We start from the raw sequence: 12,653 nt of genomic DNA, 5'->3' as shown, positions 1-12,653 counted from the left end.
CTTTCTCTTCCCATCCAAAATAAAAACTACCAGACACAACCAGTACTTTGGGGTTTAAGTCTACCAAAGCATCAATTTAGCCAAGAAGAGTCTCAACTTTTAAAAAAATATATTTTTGCACAGCTTAGAAAGAAAGACTGACTAAAAGCCACAGTTCCATTTCTCAGAGCTAATTTATTCTCAGGATAATTCCACGGATAGAAGGAATTAAAAACTAATATTCAAAACCTGGGTTGTAAAGAGAGTTCTATGCATTTAGGGTTCATTTTTGTGTAATAATTTCTCCTCTGAACATAACATTATTACATGCTCTTGCATCGAAATTGTTACCAGATTATACAGGAGCAGGACACCCAGAGAGGCTGCAAGTCATTATTGCTCAAGCATTCAAAGCGTTTTTTTTTTGTTTTGGTTTGCCTATTTTTTTCAACCACCTCATTCTACTGTTTAAACATCACTATGTTTTGTGTGCCAGAAACATGCTCAGATACCTGACATAAGAATTTGAGTATCAGAATCATTAAGAAACCACACAACCCAGGTGCTGGGACCCCAGCACTTGATCTGCAGATCAAGATATGAAAGTTCATCCAAACCTAGGGACAAAGGTTCTCTGGTGTTGCAAATTAACCCTAGACACAAAAATTTCTAAAATCGTCATCTTATGATTAAAAAAAAACAAGATCAAGAACAGGGAGATGTACGGTTAAACCCTGTTGGTAGATAATTTAACAGTACTTGGGCCTCAAGTGAAATGTGGAGTAGTCACTAATGCCTATTATTGGCAAGACTTTTGAAAAGTACCATTTCTTATTTCTTCATGACACATTCACCAAAGAAATTCCTGACTTAGCCCAAATAATGCTCTCCTGAAGAATCCACTCTTTCCACAACCAAATGCTTGCTTTCAAATAGTAAGGCATATCTACTTTAGTTTCATAGAAATATTTGAACTATGTTACTCAGTTAATATTTGCTCCATGTCAATACTTTACACATGACCAAAACCAAAATATTGTGTGATAGAACAGATACTAAGAGAATTTTAAGACAGATGGGTTGTCCTAAGGAGTAATGATAAAAACAAAGCCTAAACAATGAATGTGCTTAAAACTACCTAATACCTTTTCAAGATAAATGAAAAACTTGAGTAGAAATGATAAACTAGTAATAGCTGCTTAGAAGAAAATTGGTGGCAAATAATAATATAGTTGGTTGTCCTCATTTCCCAGTTAAACACAAAAGCAGCAGTTAAAATCTGATGCGTAGCAATAAACTCTCTTCTAATGCACACATTTCCATTTAAACTTAACTTTACAAGGTAATAAAAAGTTGCACATTTATACTGTGAAAATGACTTATAGTAATCATATCTAACATTTATTGTAACATGACAAGGACCACCCTGTTTTACATGTATTTTTCATTTTCTCCTCAGAACAACCCTATCAGGTAAGAAATATTATTCTCATTTTATAAATGAGGTTAACTAGGATACAGAATGCTTAAGTAACTGAACTTGCCCAAGGTCACACAGGAAATAAATGGTGGATACAAAAATTTCACCAACGAATCTAGCTCCAGATCATTACACCAAACTGCCAGCAAGTAATGTAGTGACTGTACTTTGCAAATGATAAAATCTGCATATATAAGGTGCACTGATTAAGGGAACACGCTTTGTGGTCAGACTTAGTGTCAAGTCTCAATTCTATAATTTACTAGCTATGTGAACTGGAGTAAACCACTGAACTTCCCTAAGCTTCAATTTTTCTACTCTGTAAAGTGGGCATGATGAAGGAGCAGTTCTTACTCCACAGGGCTGTTGGTGGATTAGGGGCATCATGCATATAAAGGATTAGCAAAGCACTTGGTATATAGTAAGCACTCTATACATGTTAATTACTATCAACTAATACTAAGAATTCTCTTTATTATCATAAACTCTCATTTTAGTACTGGTGGCACTTTCTAAAATAAATTAAATCTATCAATATTGAGATAATAAAAGTTTAGGAAAGTAAGACCCAAAGCCTCAAAGTATATGACAGCACAATTCAGATGGAAAAGGCTACTACTTACTTCAACATCATTAGCAAACATTTATTTAGTGTCTGGATATACATGAAAACGTGCTAGGCACTAAACAGAATTATCAAGACATAGTCCCTGACCTCAAAAATACACAATCAAGCAAATTAATTCTGCTGGGTGGGCACAACAGCACAATCTCCAACTCCGGGCACTTTCTGAACCAGATGCACCTATGGTGCTCATTATGTTCCCCTCTGTTTGTGGTATGATAGTGGTGAACATATGTAGAGAAAGGAACTTCAAAATAAATAATAAACCTGACAAGTGTAGAATGATAAAGATTCAGGAAGAAATGAGCTGTTTTTCCACACTCTTACCTTCTCAAAAAAATGTTTTAGCTATCTTGGTACTAATGATCTGTTAATTAACCAGAAGAGAAAAAAGGAAAGAGCTGGAAGCTCAGAACTGAGGTCAAAGAAAAAGGGTACAGAAACAAATTATAAGAGAGAAGGAAGGAATTTAGAAAGTTAGAAAAGCCAAAATAATTGTAGGTGACTTTATGTGAAACACATTTTATTCTGCCATCTAACATGTGCTTTATGCCTTAGAAACCAAACAACTAACAGCCGTACTTAAGATTGCTGATCCTTACTCCTTTTCAATCTTGAGGCTTCCGCTAGCTCTTGAAGTCAGAGAAGAGAAAAAGAATAGCATAGAGTACAGAAGGATTCTGTCTAACACCACAGTCAACATCATGCTGCCCATATCTTAGAGCTCGGCCACTGATCAACTACGAGACTGTGTCTGAATCATAATCCTGGTAATCTAAGGATTCCATTAGAAAAGTAAATTCTAAAACTCCTAACTAAGGAACTAGAATATTTCCAAGGGCCACTACAGGAAACCTGAAGACCTAATTTCTGAAGTTTTAGAAGCATTTCAAATCTCATTTTCAGTGGTCATGCTATTCAAAGAGATCTTTTACAACTTCACAGCAGGAAATGATATTCACTTGTGCTTCTATCTCTATACCTACTTGCCATAATACCTACTGGGAAACTCCTCTTTCTATACCTGCAGCCTCAAACTGTAGCAAAACCACAAAACTCCCCACTACTGCATCCACAGGCTCTCTAAAGCAAACTGAGTAGAACAGCCTACTGACCATAAGGCAATGTAACAAATACATATTCCTAAAAAATGTGAAGGTACTTTTCAACAATACAAGCAATCTGTGTCAACCGAAAATTTGGCTCATATATATATATATATAAAACTAGGCTAAAAGTTAAGGATGGATAATTTATATATTGCTCAAGAATGTATACATTCAAGGTTTTCTTCTTGAAGTAGGGAGTAAAGAGGGGAAAGAGACATGAACCCCCCAAATGGTTATTGTGCATTCAAGGTATATTTGCATGTTATAATCAACACCTGCTTAGGGAATTCCCTGGCAGTCCAGTGGCTAGAACTCCGTACTCTCACTACCGAAGGCCAGGGTTCGATCCCTGAGGGGGGAACTAAAATCCCACAAGCTGGGCAGCGTGGCCATAAAAAAAAAAAAAACCACCTGCTTAGTATCAGCCATACTTCATCCAGCTTTTGCTTGCACTATACAAACTTATGAAGTTGAAGCGCAAGCCATACCTTTTACTGTTTCTCCTCTTCCACCAAATTTAGGAATAAAAGGTATCTTCAGGAAGGAAGATGATTTGAATTCTATAGAAGAACTCTCAATTGATCAAATTGCAGCAAAAGTGGATGTAATTTGTAGCCAGAAATAGGTCTTAATATAAAATAAGGAGTTTCTGATGGTTCTTTACCTGCTTCACTACTCCCCCCAACGACAACAAAAAGTACTATAAATACTTGCTTATACAGCCTGTGTGTAGAAAAGCTTCTGGCACAAATTTCTTAGGCCTCTTCTCAAGACCCTCAAGCCTGATCCTCTGAGATGACAAACCTCAAGAGTCAAAATAAAACCAAAAAGGATGAAGACCAGAAAGGAATAGGAAGAACAAAGAATTTCTAATCACTTCTTACTTGTTCATTCTACTTAACTGGTCCTAGTTTAGTCTCTATGCTTCCCATGATCCATTAATTTGGCTATTATGATAAAATATTCTTAATCTCTCTAAGCCCTTCTAATTTAGACACGTCCTGACATAATGCTATTTTTTTCTCTATGACCCAGATGAAATATTTTTATAGTCCTTGGAACCCTTGATGCCCCCTCCTAAACTCCTGCTCTGTGGCTCTAAGTTACGACAGTGGAGACAAACTGTATGTGAAAGGTCCTGTGGAAACAGGTGAGTAAAGTAAGGGAACTGCAGCAATTGGGCTCTCCACCACCAACATCAGGATATTTCTCTTTCTTCCCTACAGTATTTAACAAGTAAAGCAGAAAGGAAAAGGCCAGCATACACAAGAGAGGCTGCAGCAAAGAGCTACCCCAAGCTTTTTAGGAATCCTCATACCTTTCCATTTGTTATAGGTACCTAAGTCTGGAAAATATCTTTGGAATATGTCTTGTGTGTAGGAATGCATAAAAGATAACACCTTGCAAAAGTCAAACATACAGGTTTAATAACGTGCAACTAATGAAGATGGTTTATAAATGAAATAACACCTACACATTTAGTTCCCTAAATATATTACACTATTAATCATTAAAGTTAGACCTATAAGTACAAGTTTTCCATATGTGGAAAAGTAAATCTGTTTTTAAATTAAAGAGAAATTATTACTCTAATTCTTAAAAATAAAACTATCAGGATAAATTTCAAGTGTAGCTGCTCATAGTCACTGAATAAATTTAAATTTGATAATAAAACATTTAAGTTTCAACCAATGCACCTTCGTTGAAGCACATTTAGCTGAAATAACTTCGAGTCTGGTTTATTTCCATCACATATAGTACATTTTTCCAACAAGAGCATGTACATTCAATATAGAACATTTCCAGCAACAGTTACAGTCTTTCTAGTTTCCTTTCACAGTATATTTTAGTGCAAAGCACTGGGAAGGGTAAATGTTCTTCTAGCTATGAAAGCATTTTATTATGACCTTGTGGATCTTCAACATTTTAAAATTTTATACAAAAAGTATATAGATGGACAGGGTCCCTCCTAAGTACAGGGATGAACCTATATAAAAACATGGTATATTCTCTGCTGTACCTTTTAAAATTATAATTTGACAAAAATTACTAAAAAATAAAATATTCCCTAAAAAGTACAAAATATTGATTACACAAAAACCTGTCCAGTATTTCATTAAAGATAGATGTACTTCTGTTTTCCCTAAAATCTTGATTACAAAAATGGACAAAAATTCATTATTTTCTAAATTTTACAGTAGGGATCAAATATTATCTAAAGTGGTCATTTAAGATTTTACTTGGGAGAGAAAAAGAATCAGGGTTTATACCCCAATCTTCCTTTTTTAGCAATATGTAAAGAAATAAACTAGTATTATAAGAAGTGGTTGTGCAGGGATTGTCTGCATCCATAAAATAGCAGTAAGCTATTTATTACCTTCATATTAACATTAGTAAATGTGGGGTCCTTTAAAAAAAAACTGAAAAATTAAGTTGCATCTATCATTAAAGTGCTTTGTATGAAACTTAAAGAAAAATAGGGGAATGTTTAATTTTCATAAAAACCTCAGATGTTTACAAATGAAGAATGTGATGATCCATGGATGAAAATGAACCGGAAGTTTCCTATAGTATATATTTTAGAATGAAATTTTCAAACATTTAAGTGCTATAGAACAAGTTAGAAATAAATGGATGTAAAAATAATTACAAATATTTAGTAGGCTAAATATTTATAATGTGTTGAGATTTGTCTTTTGGTCCTAACATACGCTCACTAGGAAATTATATATCTGTACAATCCAATAAAAATTCTGCCAAATAAAGGGGAACAAAACTAAAATCGCTAACTTATAAAGTCTTTGATAATTAAAAATCACCAGTGGTGGTATTTTCTTCAGATTGTTGATCACTTAATCAACAAACTGCTGGAAAACAAAATCTGCAACATTTTTGTAGAAACTGTAGACCAAATGCACAGGGGTGGTTAGCTGATGGACTGTGATGACAATACAAAATGTCACAGCTACTTGAAAGTGCTGGAAGAGGCAGTGCCTTAGAAACAAGTGGTTAGATGGTTATTATTTTAGTCAGAAAACAGCAGTTACAGTCATATATTTATCAAATTTTTTTCTTTTTTTTTTCCTCATAGTACCATTTGAAGATGTTTAGTGGTTCTAACACCAATTTAAAGTCTTTCCACAAAAATGAACTCCAAACCTTTTCGTACATCACTTGAAGTTATCTGAGGAGAAATGGGAATAAATGAACACTTTTGAGTTTACCAATAAAACCTTATTTTCAAAATAATACAATAGTAAATGACTTCTAAAGGATGGTTTCATCTCAAGTTTTCCACACAAATAAAAAAATGTGTGATAATCAAACCACAACATTTAACCTACTGAGCACTCAAACTAAGTATACTGCTTTAGAACCTGAATCCAAAACTAATTTAATACTAATTAAATATATTAAATGCATTAATACAAGGGACACAGGTACTGAAGGTAAACTTTAAAAATATAGAGAGACTTGCAAAAACAAGTACAGGGAGTCTACTCCTTAGTTCATATTGCATTTTAAAAATCTACATTTGTTCCAAAACCCTCTAAAAAACTAATATTTTTTTCTTTCTTCCCAATAGGAATTTTATTTTTCTTGCAACACACAACCACAAGAGAAAAAAAAAAAAAAAAAACCTCCTTAATAATATTACCTATGTTGAAATGATCACCAAAACTTTATTTAAACAAAAAGGTAAAAATAAGAGGATCAGGGACCTAAACAATCACTTTTTCCAAAGGTAAAAACTAAAAAACAGGAACTAACACATACTCCCAAGGAGAAGGAAAAATAAACCCAAACTTTTGTTTATCGTTTCCCCCTTTGCCTGGAAGCACTATGTTAAACGTAAATAATAAATGCTAATTGTTCTAAATTCAATTTGGGGATTGTTTTTTCTGAGTGCAGCACTTTATTTAGCCGTCACAGATTAATTTAACAATAATTACAGTGCCTCAAAAGACTTTTTTCCTATAATTATTGCCTTCACAAATTCATTCTAATATACTTAACTTCCTACAATGTATTAATTAGTAGACTAAGTCACTGAATCAAATTAAACCTGTGCAAAGTTAGTTAAACAGAAGACTTCTATTGTAAACATAAGCCAATATAAATGTATATATTTTACAACATTGAGAGGAAATCACTGACCCTGTGCCATCTACCTATAACTATATTGCATTGTCCTGTGGAAGATAAGTTCTGAAGTTAACTTTTGTTCCCAAGCCACTGGAATAAAGGTCACTGAAGAGGTAAATGCGATATGCACATTACTCTTGCAGTTCCCACTGCCGTAAGATATATGGAAGCAAATGTGTTAAAATGGAACCAGCTATAAATTATGGTCAAATGATTTTTTTAGTTCGATGGGGGGAAAAAAGCAAAACTCTGTAACTGTTCCTCACCAGACAAGAGCCTTAGATCTTGTACTTCGGCCTTTGGTTTTGTTTCCTTCAGGTGAATTGGAAGCATTTGCCTTATGAGTTTTCTTATGATGTTCAAGATAAGTCTTTTTGGCAAATGCCTTTCCACATTTATTGCATCTGTGAAGAGAAAAGTTTTTTGTGACTTTTACTTCAATACCAACATCAGCTACTTCATACTTTTTACTAGGAGAGTTAGAAGTGCCATCGTGTTTTGAATCACTATGTTTTGCTTCGTCTCTTGAAGGGCCTCTTTTTGCCACTTTATTTAGAACAAAATCAATGGGCTTTTTTATAGCTCTGATCTCTAAACTGGCTGTTATTTTCCCAAGATAACGGGATGACTTTTTATGAACCACAGTTATATGTCGTATCACATCGCGCTTCCGACGAGTTTCATAAGTGCAAAGAGGACACTTGTAGAATTTAACATAAATGTTATTCCCATCTGTGTGCAATTCAATATGTTTAGTCAAGTTCTGTTTGGAAGTAAACTGACGTTTACAAAGTTTACAGTAAAGTTGCTTAAAGTCAAAGCCAGCTGAAAGTTTTGGCTTCCTGGTTTTTTGCTGGCCACCTGCAGCAGACGGACTAGTTGATTTAGGGCTTTCAGAGTCTTGTTTAACTTTATTTTTCTGTGCTGCCGGTGCGTTCTTTTTTTCATTTGAATGATTTGTTCCCTTTAATTCATTCTGTGGAGAATGGATAATGGAAGGGGGTGAAGATTCTACAGAATCTGCTGGTTCAACTTTAACTTTTATTTCTGAACTGTTGGCAGTATTATTGGGGCCTTTCTCTCTTTTAGAGTTTGTTCCAGAAAGAGTTATCTTGTGGACAATTTGCATATGTCTTTTAAGCATTATTTGTGAACTATATTTCCTCTTGCAAAGGAGGCATTTGCATGCAGTTAAATTGTATTCAGCCTTTGAAGACGACTTTTGTTTTCGAGCCTTAAAAGATTTTTTAGGAGAAACAGAATCCAGGAACAAAGGTTGCCCAGGCTTTGTTGCTATATCAGGAGTAATTGAATCCCTCCTTAGTCCTCTATGAACTTCATCAAAATGCCTCCTTACATTCGCTTTTGTAGCAAATGATTTACAACATACTGGACAACTCCTACTTAATGGAACTAGAACATTCTTACTGCGTCCTTTAGAGGACTGGTTTGGATTCTTTCGTGTTTCAATGTACTTTTTTAGTTCTTCCATTTTTTTCTTGTGTACTTTTCGAATGTGACGACGAACACCTCGTCTGGAATTGAATTCTTTTCTACAAAGACAACATATCAACTGGTGACCAAAATCAGAATTGTCAGAAGTTTCCAAGTCAGCCTGTGATTCCTGCAGTTGTTCATCAGATGTAGGTGCAACTTCATCTGCAACAATTTCAACAGGAGGGGGCTCTACAGTTTCCACCTCTGTGTCTGTAACTGGAACCGTCTTAGACTGTTCAGTGCTAGTTTCCTGTATTTGAACTTCAGGCTGTTCAGGAGTACTGCTTGACTCTGTGACTTCAGTAGGATTATCAGTCCTTGAAATATATTGAAAAACTGCATTCTGATTCGTTTCTATGGGTTCTAGCTTAATAATGTATTCTCGCTTGTCCACACTTGGATATATGGCTTCTAGGAGATCACTTATGGCTTGGCTTTGTTTATCATTTACATCAGGAAGGTCTGTTAAGGAAAAAACAACATTTTAATCTGAAATAATTAGCCTGCTCTAGCCCTCTAATATTTTTAAATGTATTATGAACCTCTATTTTAAAATTTATTACATTACTGGTTTGCATTTATTTTTACAAGAGCATTATCTACTTCTCAGTATTTTATGAGTATAAAAACAAGTATTAATTAAATTAAAATTTGCTTTAATTTACAATCTCATCATGGTACACAAATGTTAAGGAATAGATGCAATCTGAAGAGTTACTTCTAATAAGGGCCCTTAATATAAAATATTTAAGCACATGGGTACAATAAACAATAAAAATAGTATTTCATATTTTTAGGCTAGCAAAGGCAAATCAAAGTTCTCATAACCCAAGATGGATAAAACACCATGAAGAATGTTACTACATATAAAAATAATTCTTTTTTTAGAAAATATAACAGCATTCCTATTAACTTAATCCATAATAAATAATCTCATCTAATTGTATAGGGACATTTGAACATCTTATGGAAAATGAAGACGATTTATAGGAAAATACATAAACACGAATGACAGGATGTATAGAAGTGTTTGCTAAATTCAGTCCTATTACATGTCTTCTTAACATGGCAACCTATTAAAACAAATGATTAAAAACTACAGATTAACTCCAAAAACAGAGCTAGTTTTATTTATCTGTGCAATAATTACACCATCTGTAGGCAACCTAATATTCCTATTGTAACAGAGTTGTCTAACACTGGTTATGTTTCTACCTAAAATGTTAAAATCTAGCTACAAGTATAGCATCAAATCTGGTACCTAATTATAAATCAAGAAATGACTCATCATAGCTCTTCTAGTCTACTAATCTTTCTTTTTTAAAATGGATAAAGTGGTATCTGTAAGAAGAATTATACTTTCACAGAAGTATTTCTAGAATAAGTATTGCAGTGCACAATAATACAGCAAATCCATTTATCTATTTCCCTCTAAAATTCAACTAAACTTTATTTCACACCAAAAAGTAACAAAGAATGACTACCAGAAAATTAAATTCCTACTAGTTCTTTAATTAAAAGGTTAGATTTGAAACTAATCTCTATAGACTACCTTTTCATTTATATTTCAAGGATAAAAAGAAGTGTAATAAGATTTAACAGTGGTAGGGAAAGTTTCCAGACAAATATGAAATTTCTGTTTCATCTATGTCCTATAATATACTTTAAATCAGCTTCATGCTAATAATTAAAGCAGTACTTTTGATATTTGGAGCTCTGCATTCCATTTCCATCCCAAAAAGGTTAAGTGGAAAAATGCACAAAATCCATAATGCAACTGTAATATCAAGCTAACAAAATAAATTCTATATTTTGTAAGTCCACAAGAGTTAAATCCCTGAACAAGAAATAATGAAAGTAACCTACTACTTATTAAAATATTTTAAGGAATTTACATTATTCTTTAAAGCAAGAAAATAATACCATTATATATACTGCAACTTAATCATACAGAGAAGAGACAATATGCTTAATTCAACAAACATTTGGTTCCACAAAGACTTTGTTAGGCTACTACCTGCCTTTACCACATAAAGCTATTTCAGATCTCAGGTTAGCCCATAACACAATCTAATTTCTGATAAAATGACTTATCTAATAAACTTCACTGAGAATAAAACTGATCTTCAAATCAAGACCTAGAAAACACTAGAAAGATCAACAAGTATTTTTTTAATGCTCTCTACAATTACCAAAAAAATCAACTCATTTACTCATTCTTTGCTCTATTTCCAACTTTCTCACTTACTTAAGGAGAATCTAAGTAAATGATGAGTCATATCTGGTAACAAGTTTTTAAGAAGTAAGGAGGAAAAATACCAACACCCTCATCAAGCATTAATATTTTAAATTACAAAAATCCTGGATATAAACTGTATAGTCCATATAAACATTCAAATATATCCAATACTTTAATACAAATATACTCAAAAATCTAACCTCATATATCTTTAGCAAAATCCAAATGAAAAACACTGATATTAAAATATCTATTTAAGAAACTGAATATAACATTGAGTCAAGTATTTTACCTTATTCTCTATCACTAAATTATCTGTAACTAGACATCGATACTATTTTAACATAAATGTATAGCTGTAGTATAAGAATACATAGCAAAATGCATAATTGAATATATGAATAAAACTTACTGTCATCCATCTGGAGACTTGGTGGGCAGTAGAATTTTTTATGGGTAATTAAATTTGGTAATCCTCTGAAGAGACTGCGGCATAATTTACATTCAAAAATAGTGTCCACATCTTTTAATAAAATATGCTTAAGTTGTTTAGTTCCTGAAGGAAAAAAGAAAAGAAAACTTAACACAAAAGGTAACTTTAACATGCAGTTTTAAACTGGGCAACCACTGTTGACAATCCAAAGGTGCAGTTTTACTCTTTAAAAACAAAATACGGGCATTGCCAATGTCTACCATACTATACTCAGAACTAAGTTATAAACTAAGTTTTAAGCAAAATTCTACTATCATTTGGATATTAGGACAGCTGAAATTGATGGTCTTTTTCTAATTCAGCAGCCAATCAATTCCTGGGCTATCTTAACAGTGGTTCCAACATCTGGTTGATCATCACAATGACCGAGGAATAAAGATGTACATGACCCACTCCTGGAGATTCTGATTCAACAGACCTGGAGTGTGAACAGAAGAATTAAATGCCACCCCAACGCAAGTTTTTGGCTGGTTCTTCCAGCTCTCTTTCACATTAGGAAGTAAACATGAGTAATACACTTTCCCCGATTCCTTAAAGAAGGTCAAAACTGTGTCACAGGATTGTCTGTGACTTTCTTTTTAAATTCAGCTTAAATTACTTCGGGTTCTGGGCCAACGTGGGATTATGGCCATTCAGTGAGAGTAAAGAATCCTTGTCCACGGTTTTGAATTTTGCTTAGGTCTCTTAATACCACTAGAAATTTATTCAAAGACTTTCTCCCTCAAAAACTCACCTTAATTGCAATAAATTAAATATTGATATAATTACTACTTTAAAGCCCGTCTTTTCCACTAGATTATAAATTCCAAGGCAGCCAAGATCAAGCCTGCCTTATTTACACCTAAAAAGTGTTCAGCTCTAATAATGCTCAATAAATATTCGTTGAAGAATTGCCACTGATCTATGGAATCTAAGCATTATTATGATGGAAGATCAAAAGGCAGAGAAAAAATAAACAGCAACAAGCACTCTTTAAATCTTCAAAATAAAACACAAATAGAAGATCTTCTGTCACTACTTCCTACAGGTCTTTGACGCAGGTAAATTGACAAAAGTGATCTGCAGTGTTCACTAATTAAGGAGCC

At 33.5% G+C, this 12,653-nt stretch overlaps 1 protein-coding gene across 6 annotated transcripts in view; it reads right to left on the bottom strand.

Annotated features, from left to right (window-relative positions):
- The window catches only part of ZNF800 (zinc finger protein 800), a 49,329-nt gene that overhangs the window by 17,949 nt on the left and 18,727 nt on the right, over positions 1 to 12,653 (bottom strand). For 3 of the 6 annotated variants that reach the window (XR_009541936.1, XR_009541935.1, XR_009541934.1), the window contains exons 4-6: positions 11,488 to 11,631; positions 7,606 to 9,298; positions 6,288 to 6,377 (exon numbers count right to left, since the gene is read on the bottom strand). Coding sequence is in view for 1 of the 6 variants with exons in the window: in XM_060156767.1 (XP_060012750.1) it covers positions 7,606 to 9,298; positions 11,488 to 11,631 (1,837 nt within the window). In the remaining 5 variants the exon portion in view is untranslated. The remainder of the gene's footprint in view (positions 1 to 6,287; positions 6,378 to 7,605; positions 9,299 to 11,487; positions 11,632 to 12,653) is intronic. The other 3 variants (XR_009541938.1, XM_060156767.1, XR_009541937.1) reach the window with 2 other exon arrangements.

The sequence above is a fragment of the Lagenorhynchus albirostris genome, chromosome 8 (assembly GCF_949774975.1).
Source record: "Lagenorhynchus albirostris chromosome 8, mLagAlb1.1, whole genome shotgun sequence".
In the NCBI taxonomy this organism is placed as follows: Eukaryota; Metazoa; Chordata; class Mammalia; order Artiodactyla; family Delphinidae; genus Lagenorhynchus; species Lagenorhynchus albirostris.
The sequence above is the reverse complement of the archived record's forward strand: the minus strand, read 5'-3'. Positions and strand labels throughout refer to the sequence as shown.